The 26,813-nt window shown below is 39.4% G+C and overlaps 1 protein-coding gene across 2 annotated transcripts in view; it reads right to left on the bottom strand.

Moving 5' to 3' along the window:
• ADGRD1 (adhesion G protein-coupled receptor D1) overlaps positions 1-26,813 on the bottom strand; it is a 157,877-nt gene that overhangs the window by 38,127 nt on the left and 92,937 nt on the right. For both annotated transcript variants that reach the window (XM_074159514.1, XM_074159513.1), the window contains 3 exons: positions 15,581-15,684; positions 12,718-12,829; positions 6,465-6,618 (listed from right to left, as the gene is read on the bottom strand). In XM_074159514.1, the coding sequence (XP_074015615.1) occupies positions 6,465-6,618; positions 12,718-12,829; positions 15,581-15,684 (370 nt within the window). The remainder of the gene's footprint in view (positions 1-6,464; positions 6,619-12,717; positions 12,830-15,580; positions 15,685-26,813) is intronic.

Genomic DNA, 26,813 nt, shown 5'->3' with positions numbered 1-26,813 from the left:
TCTGCCTGGTTTTTGTTTATGTAATTTCTGTCTCTTGCTATTCAGGCAGTGATGTCCTGTGGAGCAATCGCAGCCTTATTTTAACCACTTTCTCCCGAGTAAGTGCACCTTATTCAAGGATTCAAAGCAACCTGGAAAACAGCGGAGTTTCTCACGGGGGTGCATGGCTAGCAGGTGAGAGGGCAGACTCGGTGACGTTTAGTATTTTAGAGCATCACGCGCAGCAGCGAGGGACAGTTATGAACAGACAAGCAAATTCAGATCCTACTCCGACACCCCACCAAGACTTACTCTGACATAAATATGTAATAGCTCTACAAGATTTCTGCGTTTAAAGTGGACTGTGTTTCCAGATGGGCTTTGACAGTTCCAGGGTGCTGCATCCTGGGAGGCGGAGGAGTGCTTTATGGGACTGCAGCAATTACACAAAGGCAGATGATTGCGATCCTGCTGTCGGGGGGCTGCGTGTCTCCATCCCCCAGCACCCCAACATCCTGTTGTGCCACTTTAGCACAGCCCTCCAGGCCAGCAGCTGGAGAGGAAGCGAGGGTTTTCTTGCCAACAGTTCTGAATATAGGAAAACCTCATCCCTTTAAATATTATATGATTTTCTGTTAATTCCTGTATGATTTAATAAAATGTGAAGGCTTGGGCTTTTATCATCTTATGGAATTTAATAACCAGGTCCCAGACAGAGTATTAGACATGATAGCTTAAAGTTTCAATTTTCGTTTGAATTCTTCAGGTTTTCTGCATGAGGCTTTTACAAAATTCTCTGACAAGCAATTTCTGCTTGATCTTACTAATATCATCCTCACAAAATTCTTTAAAGTTTTCCTGTACTGGCAGAACTATTATTTTTGGAAGAAGTATTTTCATTCTTTAGTGGTTGTGGCTAGAAGCACCTTGTATTTATAAATAAGAAAGATACTCAGTAGTTAAGAAGCAGCATCTACAGGCATTGTTTAGGTTTGAAAATCCTAGACTTTGAAATCCAGGATGCAGGATGGAGCTTAATATCCCATGAACTTGATTCTGCTCTCCCATGCTTGTCCAAATCAGGAATAACCCCTTAGATGTAACGTTTGTGTAAGACATAAGCAAAGGTAATATTTTAGTTTATTTTCTCATTTGTCTATTTAAGAAAGGAAAATCCTACACATATTTGAACAAAGTCAAGAATAATTATATTCAACAGAGCTGTTAAGCACAGGCATAAGCCTGTCTGCTGAAACCCGGTCTGCCATGGGTATGTGAGCTACCTGGACTAAAGGTCTCACAGGTGTGTCTACAGGTTCCCAATCACATCTTCGGTTGCTGAGCAGACATTGTTTATTGGCACAGTTTGTCTGGTGATGCAAGTCGTCTTCCCACTGCAGGGACTTTGTCACAGAAGCAAAAAACACCTGTGCCCAACTAACTCTCCTTTATACTTCTAGCTGCGTTTTTTACCTAAGTCAGACGCTGGATATTCAAAGGATTTAGGATGACTCTTTATCAACTTTAAATGGCAGTGAAGAAGAAAATTAAATACAGGGTTCCCTTGAAAGATAATAAAACTTACACAGATGAAACATAGAGCAGTCATCTGCATAAAAAGAGCTGTTAAGTCAGTGAGAATAAAATGGGCTGCAGCCTATAGTGCAGTGTTTGCCTTTTCTTTGCATTAATAAGATATTAAATGGGTAATGGCAATGGAGGCACAATCAAGGTTATGGTGAAATTGGAGTATTTTTCCTTTAAGAAACAACTATTCAATAAATTCCATGAAGGTTGAAAAAAGAGTATTTAGCCTAAGGGGATCATAAGATTTGATCTGAAGTGAAGAATTCACATGGATTATATATTGTACACAAAAGTGTGTTTGCTTAATCTTTTGTCAGTAATAATTTCATAAGAGTTGTGAAGTGTAGTCTACACCCACAATAGGTGATGTTAATGTTGTGCTGGCACCCGTTATCATCCATCAAAGAATTATGATGGTTATGGTTTTTTACTCTGAATGTTTTCTCAGTTAGCAGGTGCTACAAATATGCTCACCAACCCTACTCCAAATCACCAAATTTATGATGCAGTAGATCCTGCTTTCCAGAGCACAACATCAGATGAAAACGTTCTAGCGCACCTTTCCGGCTGCTGATCTATGGTGCTGGTGTCACCTGTGTCTCTGCAGCCCTAGAGCAATACAGCATCACATTCAAACGGGGTAAATCAACCCACACGGAGCCCTGTGCTGCTGCAGCTCAAGTTCTCCAGGTCCCCAAGCCAGCTAATTTAAAGCTACCTCCCAAACTTGGCATCAAAATACAGCCTGCAGAGCAGGCATAAACTCTTAATGCCTGGCACAGGAAGCCCAATAACACAGTCCTTGCTCAGACAAAATTCTCCCTGAATTCTGCCCAAATACAGTCACTAGGGTGAAGTCTAAAATGAATGTCAGCTAGGTCCTCTTCTTCAGCATTAAACTCCATATCTAATCCATTTGCTTTGTGTTTCTGAAGTAGTAATGATAAATAAAATGGAAGATGCTTGTAAATCTGTATGCTGTATTTTGAAAGCTTCTGTGTCTTCTATACATAGCAAAAAATGCCCAGACAGGCTACAGAAACTCTGTGGCAGACAATTCGAAACAATTTTAAGACATTAATTCTAAAAAGCTAAATATCTCATTTATTGACAAAGATGAAGCATTAGACGAAAATGAAAGAATATTTCCTTTGAACACTGAACAGGTCTACTTTTCTTGATGGGGAAAAGTACATTCTCCCATTTATTTTGTAGAAGTTAATTTTCTACGATTTTCTTTTTCTTCAGTTGTGTTACATCGTATCTATACAGAAGTCTGGGACTACATCAAGCAACAGCAAATAAAGAAATTTAGGTCTTTTGACAGCTTAGAACAAAATTTTCATTCTGAGGCAGTCTATAAAGAAAAGGAAATTGTCTGAAATAGGAAAACATGTTAAGGCCAAAGTGCCACAGCAAAATCTCCAGTATCACAAACTATCATCAGCATCCTACAAATGGACGGGCGGGAGAAACTTTGCTGCAATAATCTGTGTGTTATGCTGAACCACCAAGGCAACAAAGTATTTTTTTCCCCTAATCAATCTCAAGGTGGTTTCAAAGGTTGGATATTATCACCCTCCTCAAATTGCTCTTCTTTTGAATTCCTGGCAACTGCAGTCTTTTGAGGTAATCTTAGCACCCTTGGGACTAAAGATAATACACAGGAACTTCAATCAACTCTGCACATTTGGTATCCTGTCTCTCTGATTACTGTTGAATTCATTTTACAGGAGTAATATCTCCCAGAAATCTCAATAGATGTTAGGAGACCAGAGATATTCCATGTAGAGTTCCTTGTCCCTGTCATTGCCTCAAGTTTCAATTTGTCATTAATATAGACTTTGTAAACTTTGACACATGTACCTAGCCCGGTGTTTCTGCTTAAATGAGAATGATGAATCTCAGTTTTTAAATTCAGGATGGGGGTTTGTCATTATTCCAGTAACTATGAGTTTGCAAAAGTCAAATGTATTCACACTTCAATTAAAAGCAAAGAATGAAGAAATGAACTATCTGTTTTGACGAACATGAGATGAGACATCCTTTTCTTCAACTTCTTTCAATCATCCTTGGTTAGTATAATAGTTAGCTAAGCAAAAGTGTAAAAAAATGGCCATTTTTATTAGCTACGGGCAAGTACGTACCGATTATGGTCTCAGGACGGCACAAGAATGTTTAACTTCCTTTTGACTGTCGCATTTAATGCAAACTCAGCTTAATTTTAAGAGCTAAACAAAATAGTTTTAGGACAAAACCTTTTTAGCCTCTTTCCCCAGACTTGCAAGACTTCTGTTTAGATGTGGGAATTTTATGAAATATATATAACTTCTCTCTGTTTTACTTTCAACAGGTTCATGAAGGAACAACCCAAACTCTACCTTGCAGGACATGAGCACACACTGCTGCTGAAGGCATCCTGAGGCTTGATCTCTAATTAAATATGGCTATTCAGTGCCAATACGCTAACAAAAGAGAAAGCTGGGAGCTGACAGACCTGGGTGTCCTTTTAAGCATTAAGTAGCAAACTCTGCAATATGGATTTTCTCTTCAAAAACATCATTCTTCAGCAACACCGATTGCCAGCCGAATGAGCATTAGAGTTACGTACCAGGCAGCGAGTTGCGATGCTGTTGACAGAATGAAGGTTGCCCTGATACTGATCAAGAGATAAACAATTTGGAATGCAGTTGCCTAGTTAAATTACTTCAGGGATGTTCAGACACATTTGCAGCAATGATGTGATGTCAGAGATGATTAAGGAAATTCAACATTTAGTTCAAATGTAAGTACCTTGAGTTATATGGAAAAAAAGAAAGCAATACTTTCCCAGCAACATGCTAGATTTACTGGATTTCAGAAAACACTTTTTTTCCTTCTCATTGTAGGAATAATAATTGGAATGTGGTTTCCAAAATTAAAATATGTGTCAAAAAAGGGCTTTTGAAAGGTTTACACAGAGAAATGTGTTACTGTTATATGAATGTATTCTACTATCTACCTCCACCAGCAATCTTTGCTACATTGAAGAAGCAGAGCTTGCCACCGGCTTTCTTACACAATCCTTGCCAAGAAGAACATTGCTAGAAGAACTGATATAGAAACTTCTACTGCTGGTGCCTGCCGAATTTTGCTACATACATCTATTTTGGTGACAGATATCTGCTCTTGGGCCTGAAGGATTATCCTCCAAAGCATTACTCAAAGTTCTATCGAAGAGCCTTTTAGTAACCACCTTTAACATCCCATCAGGTTATGTATCAATAGGCTCTGTACTCATTGTGCTAATTCCTACCAAATGAGCGGTAGCAATCATATTGCAACAAAATGAGGCAAAATGCAACATTTAGTACTAGTCATATCACAGTCATATGCCATGTTTATCCTTGTGTCTCCTAAATCACTTCGTAGATCACTGCCATTTTACGGTAAATAAACCTAACTAAAAATGCTAGAAAAAAGGGTAAAGGTGTTTTGTGGCACATATAAATCATTAATTTATTTTCATAAGTTAATTAATGATTGATTGTAAATTGAGTTAATCCACACATCTGCTAGCAAATACCCCAGTGAATTAAATGCCAGTTCTTAATTATTTTATTAACTGTTGTGGCTTTTTACATAATATTTCTGAAGGTGAAAGAGTTCTCAGGGGCTTATGAGAACATTTTCTTTGGTTTGATGCGCTTGGATTTGTATTCCATGAGCTCGGGATTAAATAAAACCACAAGAAACCTCTCCAACATCAGCAGGTTTATCTATATTTAGCACTGAAGAATCTATAAACCTTCCATGACTTCAACCCTCAGCCTGTCTAGGTTCTCTTACTTTTGGGTCTACGTGCAAAAAGATTAATTACTACACTTAGCCTGTTTTGAGTAGTGGTTTTGGGGAAAAAAAAAAAAAAAAGGAAATATTAAAAAAGAACAAAGAAAAGGGACAAAAAAAAAAGGACAAATAGCCAGTTGTTGAAAAATATATATATACGTAAGTGAACAGTATTACTATCACCCAAATCTACATGGTGCCAATAGGTATTGAATATTCCAGTTATGACTGCAGAAGGTCTGTATTATTGGTATAATTGGTTTTCATTCATCTTCCAAATGAATTTGTGGGGGGAAGGATAATAAGTGTTTTAACATATTTTGAAATTATTTGTAATTACATAGTTATTCCTTTGCTATATTTTCACATCTCCTTTTAACTCAACGTATGAGGTTTTCTTCTTCTACATGTGGAGATTTTCCAAGCATCATTGCTGTACTTCCAGGACAGGGAAAGCAAACTAGCTTTCATCTGCTGTGAAGTCTGGAACAAAATACTTCGTTTCAACCCCTCAATGTGCATGAAGATTATGCTTTCGTTACTTCATTTTAAAAGCTGTGAATTGTTATCTCTGGGATTCCCATGTCATAGGACTACTTTTTTATTCTTAATAATAATATTGAGGTTTCATGCAGCCTATCGCATCTAAGGATTTCAAGGCACAAAACATCAACTAATGAAGTCTTGTGATACTCCTGTGCTACTGCACCAATTTTTTATGTATGGATTGCAGAATACTGATAGAATAAGCCAGTGTTGTGAGTTACAACCAAAAAAAGAACATTCCAGTGCAGTGACACCTCCCTCCCACACTTCTGCTATTGATTTAGTAATTAAGGATCTGATCTGGCCTAGTGAGGTCATGGAATTCACTGCAGTGGAATTAAATTTAATGGACTATACATTTTAAAGTCTGATTACAGCCAGAAAAATTATGCATTTTCTTATCCAACAGACCTACTCTCGATAAGGCAAACTATGATCATAAGATGACAATTTTGCATATGCTTCTGCATATAATCATGTCCTACATTGAGGAGACCTAAAGCAAGCAGCTACTAAATGCTTACCCCATCCAATGCCATAATAATATAAGTGCTTGCTCTCTTCTGACCCAAATACTTTGATCACCATACTGTAAAGATGAAATCCTTCCACCAGCATCCAGGCAAAAGCACTCAGGAAGAAAAAATGAAGCAGAATGGCCAAGATCTTGCAAGGCACCTAAATAAAGAACAAAAATTAATACATTACTTCATGATGCAGTCACATTGGTTTTCCAGTCTCTTTCTTATTTCTGTATGTGTTTACATGCTAAATGCTAAATCACTGGAGTAAAACAGTCTTAAAAACAAAGCACTAGAGAATTTAATTTTTCAACAGCATTTTCAGATAGCCTTAAGGCAACAAATCCTCTTACCTTTTAACCAAAACACATTGCCAAACATGATGTGGAAATCAAAACTGATTATTTAATTATAATAGTAGGAGCAATACTCCTACTAAAGCCTACAAAATAAGAATTCAAAACTGAAGGGTCGACGTCCTGTTGCTGAGCGTGTAGCAAATATAGGAGAGTCAAAGAAGTGAGGGTACAGGTATTGTCCTCCCTGCTCTGTGATGGTAGAAAAACCATCATAGTTCATGCCTTATTTTCTATGAAGAACTGGTAGAAAGTCAGTGGATCAGTTAAGCTTGAGCAAAACATGGAAATTTTAAAATAAGGTGCAATGTTAATCCTGCTCTTTATTTGCACTTCGCCATGTGGCTTTCCTACTTTGCTGTTCTTCATAGCAAAACTAGGGTAGTGCACAAATTAAATGACATTGTATTCCAGTGTCTGTCTGTCCTGGTTAGAAATTCTGTAAAAGTCTCATATGTTCCTCCATCAGCCATACTAATATAGACATTTCAAAAAATTATAGCAAGCTGTCATTGGCTCTTGAGTCCTAATTGCTTTGCAGTGGGCATCTAGTTTGCCCTCCTGTTTGAATTCTCAATTTCCCATAGCCTGATGTACCAGGTGTATATGAAGTCATATTTGACAAGAACACATCAAGTGATTAAGGCAAAGAACTGAAAGTCTTCTCTATTGGATGTTTACAGACAGTGTAAATACTCCTCAATAGTCCTTTATTCACTATGTGCTAGCAAGATTCTGGAAACAGGAGCTAATACGAATGTTTAAGCAACAGAAAAATACCATCTAGAAAGTGAGCTCACCTGCTCTAAACTGGACTATCTGTTTCGTTTTGAAGTAAAACAAATGCTGCCCCAAAAGAGAGGAATGCCAGGACTAAGGCAATGCAACAAGAAGTGAGAGCACCCTCTTGATTCCTGTTTACACCTGCCTTGGGGCTTATGGCCCACTGTGGGCTACAAGAAATGCAGTCCGGGCTTGAGACCTGGCTTTTCCTTAAATTGCTCCTCAAAGAGATCTTTACATTTTTCTCTAAGTCTCCTATTAGCCTACCTTATGAAAACAGGAAAACCTAATCCTCTCTTCTTCCCCTTTCCTCACGTATCCGCACAGAACATTCTCCTTTCCCCACTAATTGCTTTTCGAGGATGTCTCACCACAAGTGGTTTTGCTCATCACACAGTAATTGAACAGATGTGACTGCCAGTGATCTTACCACAAGATAACCTTGTTTGGTTTGCTTTCAGTTAAGGCACATTTTAAACACACTCTTGGACCGAGTCCCAGCTCTATCTCCGTTTTTGAATCTTGTAGCATACTGATGATGGTCATTCTGCTCTGTAGCTGTAACATCCCTTCTGTGACACCTACAGAATTTCAGAGGGGTTACTTGCATGCAGTCCATGTAAATGAGAAGATTTATTTTGTTTTTCTTCTTCAAGGCTTCCCTTCCTCACCTGCCCAGTCATGGTAAGGTGTCCATGCAGGTGGAGTCTGCATGCTCAGGAAGCATCACCAGTAGGAGTCAGTTTGCTGCCACAGTGGTCTGCAGATGTTAATCATTAGTTCCTTTTGTTGCATTAGCTTAGCTGCCCTGTGCTGGCATTTTATTCTTTTTGTTGATGGTTTGGGATTTCATACACTAATGAAAATTAAAATGTTGGGACTGGATAGTATAATGAAAATTGAAGCTTTCCCATACCTTCTCACTTGTACCCAGCCGGTTCTATCCTAGTGCAAGGACATTCTGATGCAAATTCACTGTGACTACATGTATTAAAGAGCAATAACTTTGGTTTTAATTCATGTAAGTGAGATCTCTAAGTGTTTTTGCAATGTTTGGTGACATACAAATAAACCAGATTTGCTTATTGACAAAAACTGTAAAAACCTTTCCAGTTAATTTTATCATAAGGCTATGAAATCCATTTTAATGTCTTTTGATTTCTACCAGATTAGTACCCAAAAATATAAATGCAACATAAAGCTGACTTACAAGCTAGTTCTGTCAAATGGATACTTTCCAATTTTTGAGTAGCCAAACAATATGAATCACAAAACAGCAGAAAAATAAAACATAGTGAAGTAGCAGGAGGCTGGTATATTTTATATAATACCGAGTTGCAGATTTTTACATAAAATCCATAGCAAAGTTGCTACTCATTCTGCATTTGTGCCTTGATTACTACTTTGAAGATACTCTTAAGTGACAGAATTGCCTTCTTGAAAAAGGCATTGAAAAGCTGAGACTTTACATATTAAAAACAAGCAGGTATCCCTTGCTGCATCATATGCTGCACACCACTTTTGATAGAATACCTGTAGAAAGACAGATCTCATTACTGTTACGCTTACAGTTGACTACTTGTGAGTCTGTGGAAATCGAAAAATCTGTCCAGCCAGTAGCAAGGCCTGTCAGGTTATAGCTGTTGAGAAAGTAAACCAGACTCTCAGAAAGGCCTCTCAGAAAATAATAGCCATTTGTTTACTAAGGACAGTCTTAAAACAGGTAAATTTGCATACATTTTCAAAATTCAACTTATAATAGTGTTTTCAAGTGGAAATCTTACTGCATTATACAGAACCCTCTGAAAATGTCTTTCCCTGCAGTCTATATGCTGCTTTGATACACAGTCCTGAGTATCTGTGGGTACATACATCATGAACAACAGTAGCTCATGTCATCGCTCTATTTGGAAGTGTTTTAAGCAAAGCCGTGCAAGAGCACTGAGTGAGAAACAGCTCAATACACTGATGAACTCCAAATAGTAGACACATTACATTTTCCCGTTGTGCTGGAAAAAACACATTATCCTTCAACTTTCATTTTCCTATGTGTAAATAATAGTTAGCTTTCTCCCACAAACATGCTCAGGTCTTTGGAAGGCTTTAGTAGCCTAAAGAAATATTGATGGTTAATTATTTTTACATGCACGCTGATGTTTGGTATTCTGTTAAAAACAAAACGGTGGATTCCAGGCCACAGCAGAGAGTAAGTAACTAAGAGCAAACCTCTCTGAAAAAACAAATGCATGTATTGCTGAAAGTCTAAGGGAAGTCATTAGACTGGCAGGCGGATGGCAAAGATATCTCAGGGACTTGGCAGTATAGGAAGGAAATGCTGCATGTGAAGACACTTGCTTTCTCTAGAAGAAAGATATCCTTGTTTCAGGAATAACTGCCTTCTGGAATATGCCATGATCATTTAGGGCTACTGTTTAAGCACTACTGATGTTAGGTATCAAGGACCAGCTTTTCAAAAAAAAAAAAAAAGGTTAAAAATATGTTCTTGGATGTATTAGAAACATCAAAGTCCTACTTGTGGAAATAGTTTTGTGGTTAAAAATTACTCCTACTCTACAAAAGGGAAACTGCTGCAGTATAAATTGTAAATGATTAAATAATACATCTGAAATTACAAGGGGAATACTGTATGCTATATCTGGAATCAAAACCGAAATATCCCTAGAGATGAAGATGGGAAGAGGATGGAGTCTAGAGGCAGTCGCGCAAGAAAGTGATGCCAGCTCAGAGGCTGTTTCTTTGGTGCCCTTCCCCATTGCACTGTATTTCCTTAAGCAAACTGGTGCCACTTGTCCTCTCAGGCAAGGGCATTTATAAGCTGTTAAGCGCTAGATACACCCGTCTTTGGCAGAGGCAGGAGATTAAGAAATTTACACCTTCTAGTGTAAATACTGCCTCCCTCTTTTTGTAAACTACCATTTAGCAGTTCAATTAAAGCAGCAATTAAAGGTATTAAAACTGACGTCAAAGCTAGTGAGAACAGAGCATGCAGAAGGTAAGGACATGAGACTAATAAAAGGATGAATCACAACACCTCTGATCCCGAGAGGTTCAAACAATAAAAATAAAAGTGTAGCAGATGGTACGTACATCCTGCTTTTCAGCGTTAAGAGCTTTACAGCATTGTGCCCTACAATTACTGCTGCTACAGAGGAGACAGGGCTGAAATGTCCGTGGATTCTGTCAAGTGTTTCACTCCAGAAAGCCTGTGGCATAAAACAGGTCGTGCGTTCTGTGTGCTATTGTTTCAGTTTAGCTAAAGTAAGTTTTGAATAGGTTTAAGAGAAATTAAAATAAACACCTATTAAACCTATACAAGCGTTTTGCCAGCTTAGCTACATCTGCTTAACTAAGCAAGCCAGACGTCTGTGTGTGGACAAGTCACATCAAAAAGGTGGGTGGACACGGGGATGGGTCTCTGGAGAGCACACGCTCTGCCTACATCCAACTGAAACCAGAAAATGCAACTAGGATTTCATATTATTTTAGAAGACTGGAGGTGATGCTGGCCTTGATAAAGTGTAAAGAGGCTTTTACACATTCTCTGAAGTGACTCGGTTGCATTGTCTGAAAATCTGGAATGGATGAAAAAGGGAAAACTGTGAGAATAACACACACCCTGTTACACTGAGTGAACTTTTTATTGCCCTGAAGCCTAAGTCCTTTCAGCAGCATTTTAGCTCTATACTTACTCGGGATTCTTTTAATGCCTGGTTTCCACTGTCTTCAGTTTCAAGTTATATCTTTTGCTGCTCTCCACTGTCTCCATTTCATTTCCCTTCTAAACCATTCCCTACCATTTTCTCCCTTGCACATTATCTTTTTTTGACCATTAAAAAAATAGAGCACATCGGAAGATTGTTTCAAAATCAGGTTCTGTTTCTGCTTTTTGCAGGTGGCATTTTCCATCAACAGACCTTATGTTACTTTAAATAGCATTTTTTAAACACAACAGCGGAAACATTGGTTTTACTGGTATGTAATACTGTTAACTTAGTATATTCATCTTAATCTATCCCAGCCATTTTAGATGCCACTTTTAATGGTTTAGATCCTGGTAGTCTGCATAAGGAATTCCCACCTCTAGTAGCAGATCCATAAAATCAATCTGTAATTTCAAGGTTCTATCTATGTGATCAGGCAGAAAAAGCCTCTACCTCCATAGAGCTTAAGTACCACGTAAGCGATATGAAGGTGTTTGTCATTTACTTAAGTGGTTGCCTTAGATGCCCAGATAAGTATATACATGTTTTACTACACTGAGGATCTTGGATTAAACTGTTACACAGCAATACTTGGAGGTAATGCTTTCTGCCACCTCTGGCTAATAAGCAATAGTTGCTATACCTTTCTCATTGATTATTGCTCAGGTCAAATAAACATGAATGACACTTTAAAATCATCTAAGTTTCCAGAGTAGAGATCACAATCAATAAATCTGCTGTTCAGAAAAACAGCTTATTCTACCACACAAATAAAACTTTATGAGCAAAGAACAAAGACCTTCTGTTTTGCTCTCCAAGAAAGGAGAAGAAATTGCCACAGCTCCATCAGGAAGCTCATTACCTTCCAACAAGAATAAAATTACTTTTTAATATGGAAAAAAAAAGGCAAACTGTACCATAGCAGAGAACAGACAATTGGAAAAAATACAATCCCCCCTCCAAAAAAAAAAGCACAACCCAAAATCTTAACAGAAAGATAAATACCTTACCTAAATACAAAATTCATACAATTTTCTCCAATACAGAATTCCTACAGTTTTCAATACAGAGAATGGATGAGAGAAAGCATAAGCCATAGCAGGCCCAAGGCAGCCATGTCATTTGAACACTCAACTGAAATGGACACCATTACCAGGGTGATTTCCCCATCTGATGGGTGCATATCTCTTTCAGATTTGCAAACATCCAGACATGGAAGGACACCACAATAACACTATTTGGATGCACTGAAGGCTTTATCCAGTGTCATTTTTGGCTAAGGCACATTAAAAATAGGAGTTCTCGCATTCAAGCTACTTCCTTGCATGAGGCATGGGGAATTCATTCCATGGAGGTGCCTCACAAAAAACACAATCACTCTTTTTAAGCACTTACCGTCCCAGGGCTGAACTGAAAGCTGGTGAGAAGCAGGATCTGAGCCACCAAGACAGCAAAGGAGAGATTGGCATGGATATGATAGCGCTGGTTGCGTATGGTGCTGACAGACCTGGCAGAAGACATAAAGGTGGATGAATAAAGCAGTATTCCAAGATGAACGGACGTATATATAATTTATCAGCAAGCATTTTGATTGGCTTTTGGTCATTAGTTTTGATGGGGTTATCATGATGTCTTTTGAGCACTACTCCCACCAGGATGGTGGGTACCTTACTGGTTTCTTTGGCTGATTTGTGCATTAACTAGCTCTGCTGATGACTTGTGATACAATATTAACAAAGAGCCTGGTGCTGCGCTGTCAAGGCAGTCAGATCTGCACCTCACAGAAAGCACACTGCACATTGCACCATCTAGCTCACACTGTGCCACAGAGTTTCTGGGTTTATTTTGTTGATATTTGCCTGTATTAGAAATGAAGACACGTGAATAGGCATTGGTTACAATTTTTTTACAATTATCAACTTTTGAGCACAGGAACTGTAGCTACTTATATGGATGGGCAGTGCCTAGCTTGACAGAGACCTGATCTTGATTACAAAATCGTTCGAACATATCTCTCTTGGCTTTGCAAAAACCGCCTGGAAATCTGACAAGAACATGATTTCCTGGGAGTCTTCTGACCTCGTGTTTCTGTTCTCATCCAGAAATAGGAAGTAGAAAACAAACAAAAACATTTATCTGACCATTACAGGCCTTTCTCATAATTGTATTCTTCTCTTTAAAAAAAAAGAACAGAACTAGTGGTAACAGGTTTTCTATTTCAATCCATACTGCCTGCCAGCCCCTACCGTCAGCTTTAATTGTTTCAGGAGACCTGGACCATTAGGCTATGAGAATGGCAGTGCATCCGCCACACAACAGAACCCACTCCCGTCTTTTTGTTGTATCGCACTGGATGGTGAGGATTTTTGAAGCCGCTGGTGGCACATCGTGCATGTCCCCTGCAGCAGGGTCACACGGGCTGGACAATGCAGATGACAGCTTGCTGTCAGCCCTGCTCTTCCAGTACTGTTGTAGCCAGTGCTCCATTAGAAGGCTGTGAAGAGGGACGCGACAAGGAGTACTGATGTCCTAAAGGTAATTTGAAGAGACAGGTTGCGCTGCCTGGTGCCAATGACTTTCTAATAAGGAACTTCATGTAGTTGCAAACTGGAACATCGTTACCCAGAAGGCAATCAGGACTGCCCTCCTGGGAAGCGGCCGTCGTTGCCAGTATGTGGAGTAGCAAAGAACTTGCCAGATTCCTCTCCACTTACCTCATGGTCATCTAACACTACATTGCAAAATTTCACTTCAGCTGTTTAATGAGGCCCGGCTCTCCAGTGAAAACCTAATCAAATTATTTTTAATTGGCAGTTTGAATGATCCTGTATGTAGGTGGGGTGCTTAACCCTGTGACAGTCAGCTGGGTCCAAGCTCTCTTTCCAAGTCTTCTGTTTGCCTCCAGTTCCTTGAGGAGTTTTCAGCCCCGCTGCAGCAATCCCAGGTCCTTTTCTCCTTTGTCCTTTCTAAACACTATAAAATCCAGTTTTTCACTCAGGCAGAAATGGAGCAGATCATTCCCCTTAGCCTAAACACGCCAACAGCACAATGCCAGATAGGCAGACATTGGACTTTATTTAGAGTAGGCTTTGCCACGCGTTACGCACTTAATCCAAGTATGACCAATGCGGATCTTGAGACTTGGAAATAATACGGGGTTTGGAACAAACAATTGCAATAGTTTACTGGGTTTCAGCAATTCCTTTTTCCTAGAAACTGGTCTCCTAACAGGATGTCCAAAAGACATGCTTAGGCACAGAAATCAAAACCTGAAGTCTCGATTAGGAAGAACATGGTTTAGTGTGTGAAAGGAGACAAGAGTCCCATTCCTCCCAATCTGCTGCACAACCTTGGACAAGTTACTTCACTCTTTGTCAGGTTTTCTATTTTTCATTTAGACAGAAACCCCTATGAAAGCTTTTTCAGAAATATTTGCATCAAGCCTAGCGGAGTCTCAAACTCAGTTGTTATTACTGGAATATAAATGGGCATAAAGCCCCCAAGTGCCCCTTGGCAGAAACACTCCCAGTGCCGAGAGCCTTAAAAGGCACTGCTGTGTGACAGGCACGGTGCTGCAGAGGTCCAGAGGATTTAAACATAAGCCGTGGAGTGAATTTCACACTGTTTATAGCGTCCTTCATCCTACTAAAGCAACAGGTTAGAAAACTAGCCTAACATACTTGAAAATAAATGTGAGTTACATGATGTAATTGTGCACAAGCTATACGAAACAGAGGTGAGACAACTCACGTTGACCAATCCTTCCTTTCTGGGTGTACCTGCTTGGCTTTATAAACACGCTGTCTTACAAACAAGATGGTTGAAAAGCAGAAAGAAGCACTGGTCGTACACTCCAGGCAATCCAAAGATGTTTGGAGTGGGGAAGAGGGCGTGATCCTGCGAGTCTTGCTCATATTGCATTTGCCCTAAGCTCCAGACCAAGCCCTCCTACAGCCTCCTTGCAAGATTCCTGAACTATAGCAAAACATGGAGAGTTTTAAAATAATCCAAAAATCCCTCTTAGGACGGAAATAGCTTGCTATATAAAGACCACCCCATTTCAGGAAATTGAAGTAATTTAGAAATAACCAACCAACTGTTACAAATAGATGTGCAGAGTCTAATTAAGGAAGGTTGTAAAATTAATAGCCTTTGTTTTATCTGAGCACTTGAAGGGATCCTTACCAGTGGCCTGAAATGCACTGCTTGGCTTTCTGCATGATAGTTGCTCAGCAGGTATTAAGTTAAAATTACTCACGATAATATAGCAAATGTGACCAGCGTGATCATCAAGCAGAAGATGGACAGAGCGCAGCCAATGTAAGTGATGGAGGAGAGGGCCACCTGGTGTTCTCTTGTTAGCTGTACACAAAGGAAAAAAAAAACGAAATAAAAACCATTAATTGATTTACTACACTACAAAACCAGAGGTCAGCCCCCCTGCACATGGAGTTTCCTCCTCCATCCACCCGTATATAAGCTGATGTTCACAATCATTCGCTGCTGCTTCTAAATGGGAAATGAAGAGGCAACTCCAAACTCCATCACACAGCCAGGGCATCCACATGCCCATGGCATTTTGATTCCTTTTTTTATTTCATAAATCAGTATTTCCTCAGAATAAGTTAGTTTCTCTGGTGCTGAGATACCACCAAGCCTGAGATTAGAGCAGTTTATTGGGCTGCACAAACAATGTCAGCAGTGGGATCTTTCACAGCTCACAGGGCGCTTTACTAATGCTCTCACGCTGCAATAATTTACATCACTGTGCAAATACCAGAAGTGCTTCACAGCAGTGAGAACTGACAAACTCAGATAACCCATAAATCACGGGCCATTTATAGCCCACTTGTTTTGTTTAACGTATTGCGTTTTCAGTGATGTTTTCAATGCTTGTTGAAGGAGCTGGACTGACATCTACAGAATGGAAAACCACAGAAAAGCCCCAGCACGAGCAGCCAGGGTGTGAGCCTCTTGTCTCAGCCTCTGTTTTTACCTACAGGCACCTTCTGTAGAAGTAATTCAATTTTCATGAACTTTTAATCTGTAACTCCATAGTGCCCACCACTAGGACCTATGATAAAACCTGGATACATTCTATGGGAGAGGGACAGTGTGCTTTGACCATTCATCCTAAATTAATCAGAAAGTGTGCTTTAATTTTCCATGCAAGTTCTCATAAAAGAATGAAAAAAAAAGCCACACCCAACAAAGGGAGCCAGGCAGTATTAGTATCTAATAAGTAGAACAGAGCTAGCCAGGAAAAAATTTTCTCATCTCAGAAGAATTTTCAAACATTTTTCCTGACTTTAATTTGGATAGAGTTGACATTTTCATAAACTGAACGTTTGAAGGAAAAAATAAATGTGGTCAATCAAAAAGTTTAAATTTTGATGTCTGAAATACTATGTTTTTATTTCAATGTCTATTCACTATAAATTCGTAGCTGAAAACTCATTCAAAATATTTATTCTGAAAAATACTGAAAGGAACAATATATTTTCCAATTTTTTTGTAGTAACTCTATTTAATAAAAAATAACCCTTTCTCACAGTTTGGGATTTTCTATTAGTTTCCACACACACAACAAAATTTCGCCCCCAAACAAAGTATTTCATCTGAGATTATCAAATCCAACCAGTTCTACCAATCAACTTCCCATTAAAATTCCTTTTAAAGGAGAGAAATAACATGCCACGTGGTTATGAGGAAAAAAAATCATTTTAAACACAGACAAAACCGATGTATTGTATATGTACATTTTTCTTGTAATTATCTGCCAACAGCATCAGCTCAAGTGCAGTAAGTTTTACAGCAGAATAGACTGTGGCTCGCTCAGCAATCTGAGAACTATTAAGCAATGCAGCAGCAGCATTGAAAGACAACTGTTGCTATGGTGTTACAGTTCCTAGGAAATATGATGCAGCTCTTCAGTATTTTTTCTCTTTCAACCAAAGACACATTTCTTTGTCCTGACTTGGGTAGCATCCATTACAGAAACAAAAGGCTTCTGTGTGCTGGACCAGCTTAAAAGGTCCATCTAATTTCTATAAAAGAGCTCCTCTCGTCCCTCAACCCCCAGAGAAGACACGTGTAGCCATTCTTCACAGATTATTCCTGAAACAGGAATAACTTGTGTGGTAAATTGGGCAGTTTAGAAGTGATTTCCTCATCAGGGATATTCATGTCCAAAATGCATGGACCTTATTTCCTGATTGCTCCAATACACATCCCTTTCTCTTGCTACAGGTGGCTCCCAACTCTACAGAGGGAGGAGGGGAGCAGAGGAAGCTTTTCCAGCTTCAAGTCACTCTGAAATCAGTATTTCTCAGCAGTTCAAGGCTTTCTTTCACTCCCAACACCTGTGGTGAGAAAATCTTCCCTACAGAGGTCTAAGCTGCTCAGTGCTCATTTAGATTTACAGTGGTCTATCACAGTGCTTGTATTGGCAAAGGCGGGTAAGACCTGGCAAGGAAAGGTAATGTCTTACTATCACGCACAAGTACAGAAGATACTGGGGATCCATCTAGTGGAAATGGGCAAAAATCAAAGCCTTTTGTTTTTTCCATAATACATCCAAGATGAGGTAATGATCACAGAAACATCTTTTCTAACTTATTTCCACCATAACTAAACATGCCTCTAAGAAAGACTTTCTCTGGGGTTTAGCTCATTCTTCCTTTCAAAAACCCCTGCAGGCCAAGACAAGACATGAATGAAGTTCTTCTAAGTGGAGCCTGTATTACTTAGAAACAAAAAAAAAGGGGGGGGGGGGGAATCTCTTATCAACAAAATGTAGAAAATTCATTCAAACCTAAAATAACCTACACAGGTCCCCACATCTATGAACTGGAAATTGCTCTTGCTCTGGCAAACGCAACCAAAATCTGATGATGCTTTAAGAATGATGATCTTAAATCAATACCCACATCAGTCTGGTAACAACTATTTCAAAAGCAACATCACTGTAGATCACATTCTCATCTTGTCTAGTGTGACTGACAGAAAGCTTGTAGGTACTTTTGAACCATTTTTTGTTTATTAAGGAAAAGGCAGAGCCTGTGATAGCTGTTCTCAAACTGAACTGTCAGGTTGGAGGGGTGCAAGAGAGGGGTCCCTGTTCCCAGTGGCTCCAGCTGGTGAAACCACCTCCTTTCTGTGGGTGATATGAATTGCAGGGGGAAGGATACAGCATGAAAAGAAGACCTGGAATGACTTCTAGGGTGTGGAGCCTCATTTCTAAATACAGGTACATGGTGCGGGAGAGAAGAGAACCTGTATTTAAAATATCAGGTCTCTACTTACTTCTCACAACCCAGCTATTACAGCACGGCTGGATGTTGTGTGTCTATGTTCACACTGTAAGGGATAAGAAGCACGTAGATTTTTAGAAATACCTGGATTGTCAAAGCATTGTGCATCACCAATTAAGAAACAATTTCCTATAAATTCCCATTCTCTGATATGAGCTGATTTTATCTTACCTCAGCTTGTATTTTTGAAATTTTTCAGACTTCATGCATGATGTGGCATATAAGACAGTAATTTGGGATGATCTTGTAGTCAGCACAAAAATGGTAATCAGGCTATAATGCTATTACTAAAGAAAATAGCATTAAAAAGTACCAAATAAAACATTGAGCAATCTGTGAAGTAATCCCATGAGCCTGATTCTCACACTTGTCCCAATCTACATTAAATTATTCTTTTCTTCTAAAAGGTTTTGCTTCTTTTGAGTTTTTAAGGTCATTCTCTTACTCTGCAGCAAGCTGAGAAGCTAGGAAAAGAGCTCATGCAGTCATAAATGTTAGTAATCACGAACACAAAAAGACAGACGTTTCTTAGTTTCAGCTTTGACAAACAGAAGAATCAAAAATTCATACTCCATATAAAACTCCCACCCTTTTAGTTTAGGCTGTAACACCCTTTACCTTGCAAGTGTGGCTAATACCACGGCCAAAGATCTGATGGTTTCAGGAGTTACACCCATCTGCAATATTACAGTCTATTGTCTTACCCTTGCTCTCCCTCATAAAAGAAGTTAATACATTGCTCAACATTTTTATTTTGGGAACTCACAGGCAACTGGACAGCCTGAGAAATGATTCTGGAGAGATACCAGTTCAGACTCCAAATATCTATTTTTCCTTTACGATGTTGTTAATAATAAGAAAATGAGTGACATCTAACTCCTCTGTTTAAAAATAACTGCACAGGAAGATGAAAATATATTGCTATAATGGGATGGTAGTTTTCATCTCTGGGGTATCTGGAATAGGTCAGTTGAGGCTGAAAGACTTATTCAGTAGGCAATATATGAAAAAATCGTTTGATCTGTATCTAGAACAGAAAACCTACTTATTTATGTAACATTAATGAGCAACTGTATATGCAACACAGCACAGCAACCCATCAAAAAGCTAGATGGGCTACAGGAACACAAAATAGCAACTGGCCAGCTCAGAGCATCTGTCTGGGCAGCACAGGGCTGTCCCTGCTCGGCGTCCCCTTCCACTGCCCCCTTCTGTCATGTGAAATTTGCACTCCTGTCCCTTCTCTCAGGCAGCTGACTTCATACTTTCTGCTTTGCAAAAGGGGGTGCTTTGGGCTTTCTCCAGAGGAAGGGACATTTTGGGGAAGTACTAATCTAAAATTTTCTTCTTTACATGCTGCAAAATCTCTCTCTCTGTCTGCCTTTAGAGGCAACACGTCAGACAAAGGGCTGAGTTCAAATACTTAAAACAAGGTTTGTCATAACTGATCCTGACAGGGTTTGCCCATATACCAATTACAACTTCACAATTTAGCCACCAAAAGCAGTAATTTTCATTGTCTATGCTACTTTTGAAATCTCCTTTCTGAAAAGCAATTCATCTTCTTCCAAAAAAAGACAAGTTCTTGAACAAAAAAAGGTTTTACAGCCTTAAAAAAAATGAGCCCTGTAATCTAAGGACTATATCATACTTATAATTTGTATTTTGGTATTACGTACCAGTAGCACACAGAATGTGATATTTTTGCCTGTGCTTATATAGTGTATACATTTTACGAAACCAAAGCTATTTGTTTACTGGTAGAAATGTAAGACATGACAATTGTATTTTTCCCTAAACCCAAACAAAAGAGCAAGTTATATTTTGGGCATTTTGGTCAGCTTTCCATCTCAAAAAAGTGTTCCTACCATGAAGTTACTTACAATAAGGTGTGGTTTTCACCCTGTTTATCGAACAGACTGAGATCTGCCATGAGAGGATCTGCCTGGGCTGAAAGCCACTCTCAAACCCTTCTGCTGAAACAATATCTTACGGGACATTTCTTGCGGGGAGGGAAGGCAGGAGAGGTAGGGGTGAAAAATGAAGGCTCAGCCAACCCTATTGAAGCTGCACCTTTAAAATGCAATCTGAATCCAATTAAGAAAAGGATGAATAATTAACTTTGGCAGCCTGAGTGTTTCAGAGACATTAAAACGCTGGCCTTGGCTGATGAAGCTAATGGTTTTAATTGCCTCCAGAAAGGCTGCTGAAATTCAATTTCAGTCCAGTGAGGGCTTTATTTATATATTAAATAATAATAGCGATACAAATCTCTGTTTTCCTTCAGCTTGCCAAGCACTTTGTTAGGTACATAACATTATGGGGTTTTCAAATTAACATCTGTGTTTAGTTCAGGAGGCTCAGTATACTGAGACCACAAGAAGGTTTTGGTGGGGCCATTCCCAATGGCACTGTGCAATCACTACTCACAGAATAAAAAAGTCTAACTTGATTCAGAGTCTTCTTTTCTCAAGCCACAATGTATCAGATACCACACATTTAGAGAAAAAAGGCCTCCAAGAGTCCCGCTTTGCAGCGCAATCATCTTTATCAGCCATTTCCAGCAGAACTGCTTTTGAATTCCCATTTTCTATTAACTCCACAATTCCTAGTGATCACCAATAAAGTGCTACGAAGGGGGCTTTTCAGGATTAAAGGAACGTTTTCCTATAGCCAGCCCAGGCTGGTAGCTGCTTATTTAAAATTTTTCACTGTGACATGAAAAAATTTTCCAAATATCTCTGCCAAGGTATTAATTAGTAATTTTAAAAGCCCACGTCCTCTTTTCAAGTAGTTCTGGGCAAGATGTCATCAAACAGTAGGTAATCTGCTCATTACAAATCTCACACAGCACGTTTTTAGTTCAAATGAAGCCTGAAGGAAGCATGGTAGGGAGGAAGGACTCAAGTTGTGAAGTGGTACCAACTGATAAAAAGCTTTGGGGATCAGAAAAGCAGATATTTGCAAGTTCTTCCTCTGTTTGTGTAACACAAAGCAGTGTGGTTTTTCTGCCTTCATTTCAGGCCTAAGATTTGCAGTGTTTCTCAAGAAACGCATTTAGCGTTTAGCTCTATTTACAGCAGATTATCCTCTGAAACTGAAGGACTACTTTTGCCCATACACCCAAGACTTGTACATCTGTTATTTACTTTCTGTTCCAGCAAGAGCAGACTCACCCTGTTCTCCAATTAATAGCTGAACCAAAGTCCATCAGAGGGCTACAAAGAGAATAAAACCCAGCCTGGGTCCCGCAGGCTCTTGCAGGCAGAGAAACGATGGTCTATTGCCAGACTCTGAGTCTGAGATTTTCTTCAGAGCAGTTGAGGATAATTAAATACCCAGCTCCCAGTAAAATTCAATGAAAATTAGTACGTCTGCCTCCCTTACCCCAGGCTTGGGCTTTGATTCAGAAACATCCATTTCGATGCAGGGCTGTGGCTAGCTGTGGCTTGCGCTGCAGCCAAGAGTCTCCAGGTACCCAGCTTTGAATTTCCCCTACACCACACTTTGGGGAGAAAGGGCATAAAAAGGCCAATACAGACTAAACTCAAGAGTACGGAATGACTAAATTTAAAGACATTCAACAGAGAGCAGTGATGGATAAAGGTGTAGTATCATAACATTTTTATACTGCATGGGGAAATCCTTTAGTCAGCAAGAAGATCTAGCTGCCAAATGCCTCAGTGCTTTCATTTTCACCATAGAAAGGAAGTCTATGTTATTTTGTTAAGTCGTCTGATTAAAATAGTCCTGTTTCATGCTCCTCAAACAAAAGAGTTCTTTTGACCATTAGAGCACTCTTAAATATTTGTGCTTTTCCAAAAAAGTCATTTTTTGTTCTCCTCTGCTGAGTGAAATTCAGTAACTGCCAAACCATTCTCTAAGGAATTTGAGGAGTTTAGTATCCTGCAGCATTAGTCCAACTTTTTCCATGTAATTCTATGGGATTAAGCATAGAAGAAAGTCTCCCATTTCCTCCCATCAAAATCAACAGAGCTGTACTGGCATAGGAATGGAATAGCAAAAGAATGAACAATGGCTCTGAGTTAAAAATCAAGATTAGTGCTCAATTTTCAGGGAAGATGAGCATGAGCATAGTTAGAACAAAAGAAACATGATGCGCAATCATATGTGAACACATCAGTGAGATGTGCTCCTCCATGGGGACAACATTCACTGCAATAAAATGGAGGGGCAAGTGGAGAGAGTGAGAAAGAGCAAAGAAAGTTTACAAAGCAATGCTAGAATAAACACATAGGCTGATTTATCTTTGTTCATCTGATGGGTAAGGGCTGTCTAAACTGTCTGTAGAGATCTCTTCAGTTAAATAAACTGTCAATGGTAATAAACAAGGACAAAAAAATTGCAATGCCTATCCAATTTTTAAATATGCAACACAAAAGAAAAATTACTGGACTAAGGCATTATTCTTTTTATGTTCCCATCAATGAAAAGCATGCTGAGAAAAGTAATTATATTAAAATTACAAAACAGCAGAAATAGGAGAATGCCACATTATTTCCATTTCACTGTCCTATTAGAGTATATAATCTGAACCTCAGCTGGCTGAACATTTTAAGAAAAAAGGTTATCATTTCAGACTGCTATTTTAATGCCTGCTGAGTGCAATGTTTGATTAATAACTGCAATATTAGATTTAGGAAAACAAGGCTCCAAACTTATAAATTATACACCTATCCCCCATATTTCTAAGGCATTTCACAATATTAGGACATTTTAAAAACAGTCTTTATAAGCACAAATAGATGTACTTTGTTCTCAGTCAGCCACACATTGTCAAAACTTGCTGTCAAACTCAGTTAAAACATTAAAAAAGAAAATAAAACCACACATGTTGCCCCAAAGAAGAAATTTGGGATGTCTTTCCTTTTGTAAATAGAACCTCACAACCAAAGTCCCCAGCCTATTCAAAATTTCGAGCTCCCTAAAGATGCTATGGGTCATCTCTATAGCTCCAGCTGCAAGATCAGACGTTTTTAAACATTTTCTCCTTTATAAATGCTTCTCTGCTTTCATGCCCATTGGTGGGCAGCATGAACTACATTGATTGATCCTCCCTTCTGAATCATGGAACAAGAGCTACAAACGGGATGAAAAATGAAGTAATTTCTAGCTTTAGAAATGCAGAAAATGTGTTTAAAATTTAAACAATTTCTACCACAGATTGTACGACACTATTACTTTGCTGGAAATGTCCATACACATGTGAACTTTATAGTAGTCATTTTTATACCCTCACAGTTGGAAAAGACAGAAAGAGGAGAAAACGGGGGAAAAAAAAACAATTTAAGAGAATGGTCTAGGAGCCATAAATATTACAGCTGTGTCCTGCATCGGTCACTTGGGGGAGGGGGACCCAAACCTCAAACTCTATTTGCTGTGGGAGACAATGATTTCCCCTTTAAAAGGATTTTTGAACTCTGGGTCCCCAGGTGTCCACCATCCTTTTGCCGAAATGACATTTATGTGGCAGATGGTACAAATAGCCTGGCATGCTTTGTAGTTGTTGGATCGCTATAAAAATAAAAACTGCCAGATGGCTGGCATGTTTCCTGGCAGGAGCATAGGGCCCCACTGACTGATGAGAGGAAGTAAAGCTGCCCAAAATAAAATAATAGTGTCTGAATTTTCTTTGGAGTGCTTTTGAAATGCGGCTTACTCCGTGTAGGGTTTGATTCCTGCTGTCTAGGAAGTACCTTGTGACATCCCTCCATCTGACTGCGCTCACATCTCTCCTCCCAGTTTGATCTGTCCCCCTGAGCCCAGGAACAGGACCGCTCCACCAGCCGTTTCCCCCCCAGCCCGAGGCACCACTGGGTGCTGGGTGCAGGAGGTGGCGTTGCAGGCTGAGATCTCCCCAGGCTCTGTGCCCACAGAGGATGCCCACTTGAGGGAACATCTCTCCCTTCCTCTGCTGTTCCTGTCCAGGTCCAAGCCCGCAGCACAGCGGAGGACCGTTGTACTACAGTACTACAAGAAAGCCACTACAGGGAGCATATCACCCTGGGTGCCCTCTACTTGGACTTTCTCCAGAAGAAGCAAACATAAACCAGTATAAATACGTCAAATAAATGGATTATTTTTTTTTTCCTACTGCAGCTATCTTAATGCACCATTGTCTCCCTAACTATAACACTGCAGGGCAGCTGGCAGTATGGGTTTGTTCTGACTGCACCAGATGAAGCAAAGGCTGGAACACTCTTCTGTGGATCACAGGAGTAAGACAGACATGAACCCCCAAGAGTGCAGCTTTAGCAATGATTTACTGTGAGGGACTTTTTCACTCTACCTCAGTTTCCCCCATCAGAAAGAGAAGCTTGATCAGAGCAATGAGTTTCCCAGAGGAGAGGTACATGAATTAATTAATATCCACACAACCTCTCTGAACATCCCACTGACACATTTTGTTGGGGAGATGCAATTGTAAAATTCTCAATCTTACTAACTCGGCGTTGTGAAAGGACTTCTCAACCGAGTTTCCAAATTCTGATCATGTGCTGACCTTAATTACATCCATGCAACTTCATGAAGGCAATCAAGGGCTGAGCATGTCCCTTCAGGAACATTCTGCACATCTTCAGTCACATTTTACCTTCAATTAACTTATTTATTCATTTAAACTAATTGATGATCCCTAATCTCCAAAACTCCAAATAAATGCTATCACTTCTCAAGTTAAAAGCAACATGATAAATGAATCTCAGCAAGCAAGCATGAATTTGGGCCAGCCGTGATACAGACATAACAGCAGAGTGATAAAGACACAAATAATTTCGGCGTTCCACGTGGGCCAATTCATCAGCAGGCTAACAGGTCAGTGCCAGGCTGACATCTGAGCACCACATGGTTGTAAGTTTTTCCAAGATGGTTATTTCATTCCTGAAATAAACTTTTTACAACTGCTAATCCCCTGCATCACCTAAAGCAGCCAAACTGCATCCCTGGATCTCCAGCTAATCAGCAGTATTGTTCGTACTGTTCTTTCACAATCACTGTGACTTTAGTGTGTTCAAGCTCTTCCTGAAACTAATATAAAAGCCGGAGTAGTGTTCAATTACACTTGTAATCTGAGTGTGGTTTTAGCAAATTCTCAGCATTCAGTGTTCTTTTTCTTCACGCACTGCTGTATAGCACACAGATATGAGAGTGGAGGTTCGTTTGTCACATTTAAGTTAAAATTCTAGAATTTAAAATTTTTCTTTGTGACCTCTCTCTTCCAATTTTTCTCCGAAATATTGGAATAAAAATGCTTTTTCATCTCAGCAGATTTCAGTCTTTGAAGACTGCTTCCAGCTGGCATACAGTAGAATAGCGACTGAATTAATCTAACCTGTTTTGAGTAAAGATGAAGAAGAAAAATCAAGAACTCGCAGCTTGTTCCTAAGAGCTTTCTTGCATTTCTATGCTCCCTGGAAATTAGACCCACCTGACAGTCTGCTCCATAAACATCTGACAATTTGTCAGCATTCCTCATCTCACAATACTTCAAGTATTCAAGAGAAAGCACTGTCAGATGCAAGATACCCTACAATTTTGTTTCTACGAATGTCTCCATGAAACAAAATGAAATCCATGTGAGACATTGCAATTCCTCCCAAGCCAGGTGCATAAATTATTAACACAGTTCTGTACTTTTCTAATAAAATCACAATGATAAAGAATCTTGAAAATATATAAAGGCATTTATGCCCACAAGAAATGCACAAATTGTGTAAACAAATAGAGAGATCTGCTGGATATTGGTGAAGGTGTGAAAATGAGCTGGACCAGTACTAGCAGGAAGGGAGGCACTGGGGCAGGTTCACAGTGCGTCAAGGCTGACAAGGTCTGGATCATGCTATTGTTCTGTAAGTGGAAAAAGCTAGACTTTACCATGTGAAGGAACAAAAAGAAGGAGATAAGCAAGGAGATTCATGCTCAAATTTAGAATAACTCAGAACAAAAAGTCACCATCCTTGACAAACAGTTATCATAAATGCTCAGCTCTCTGGTCATTAGAAATGCTCCCCACAAGTATTTGTGTGGCAGGTTACTTCTAAGGTTACTGAATACTTCAGTATTTGTTGCTTAGAGACACCTTGGCTTCGTCTGAACTCAGAGAGTATGCTGTACTCTCCAGCTGCGAACAGCAAACTCTTTAAACCACTGCAACGTCTC

The sequence above is a fragment of the Numenius arquata genome, chromosome 16 (assembly GCF_964106895.1).
Source record: "Numenius arquata chromosome 16, bNumArq3.hap1.1, whole genome shotgun sequence".
NCBI lineage: Eukaryota > Metazoa > Chordata > Aves > Charadriiformes > Scolopacidae > Numenius > Numenius arquata.
The sequence above is the reverse complement of the archived record's forward strand: the minus strand, read 5'-3'. Positions and strand labels throughout refer to the sequence as shown.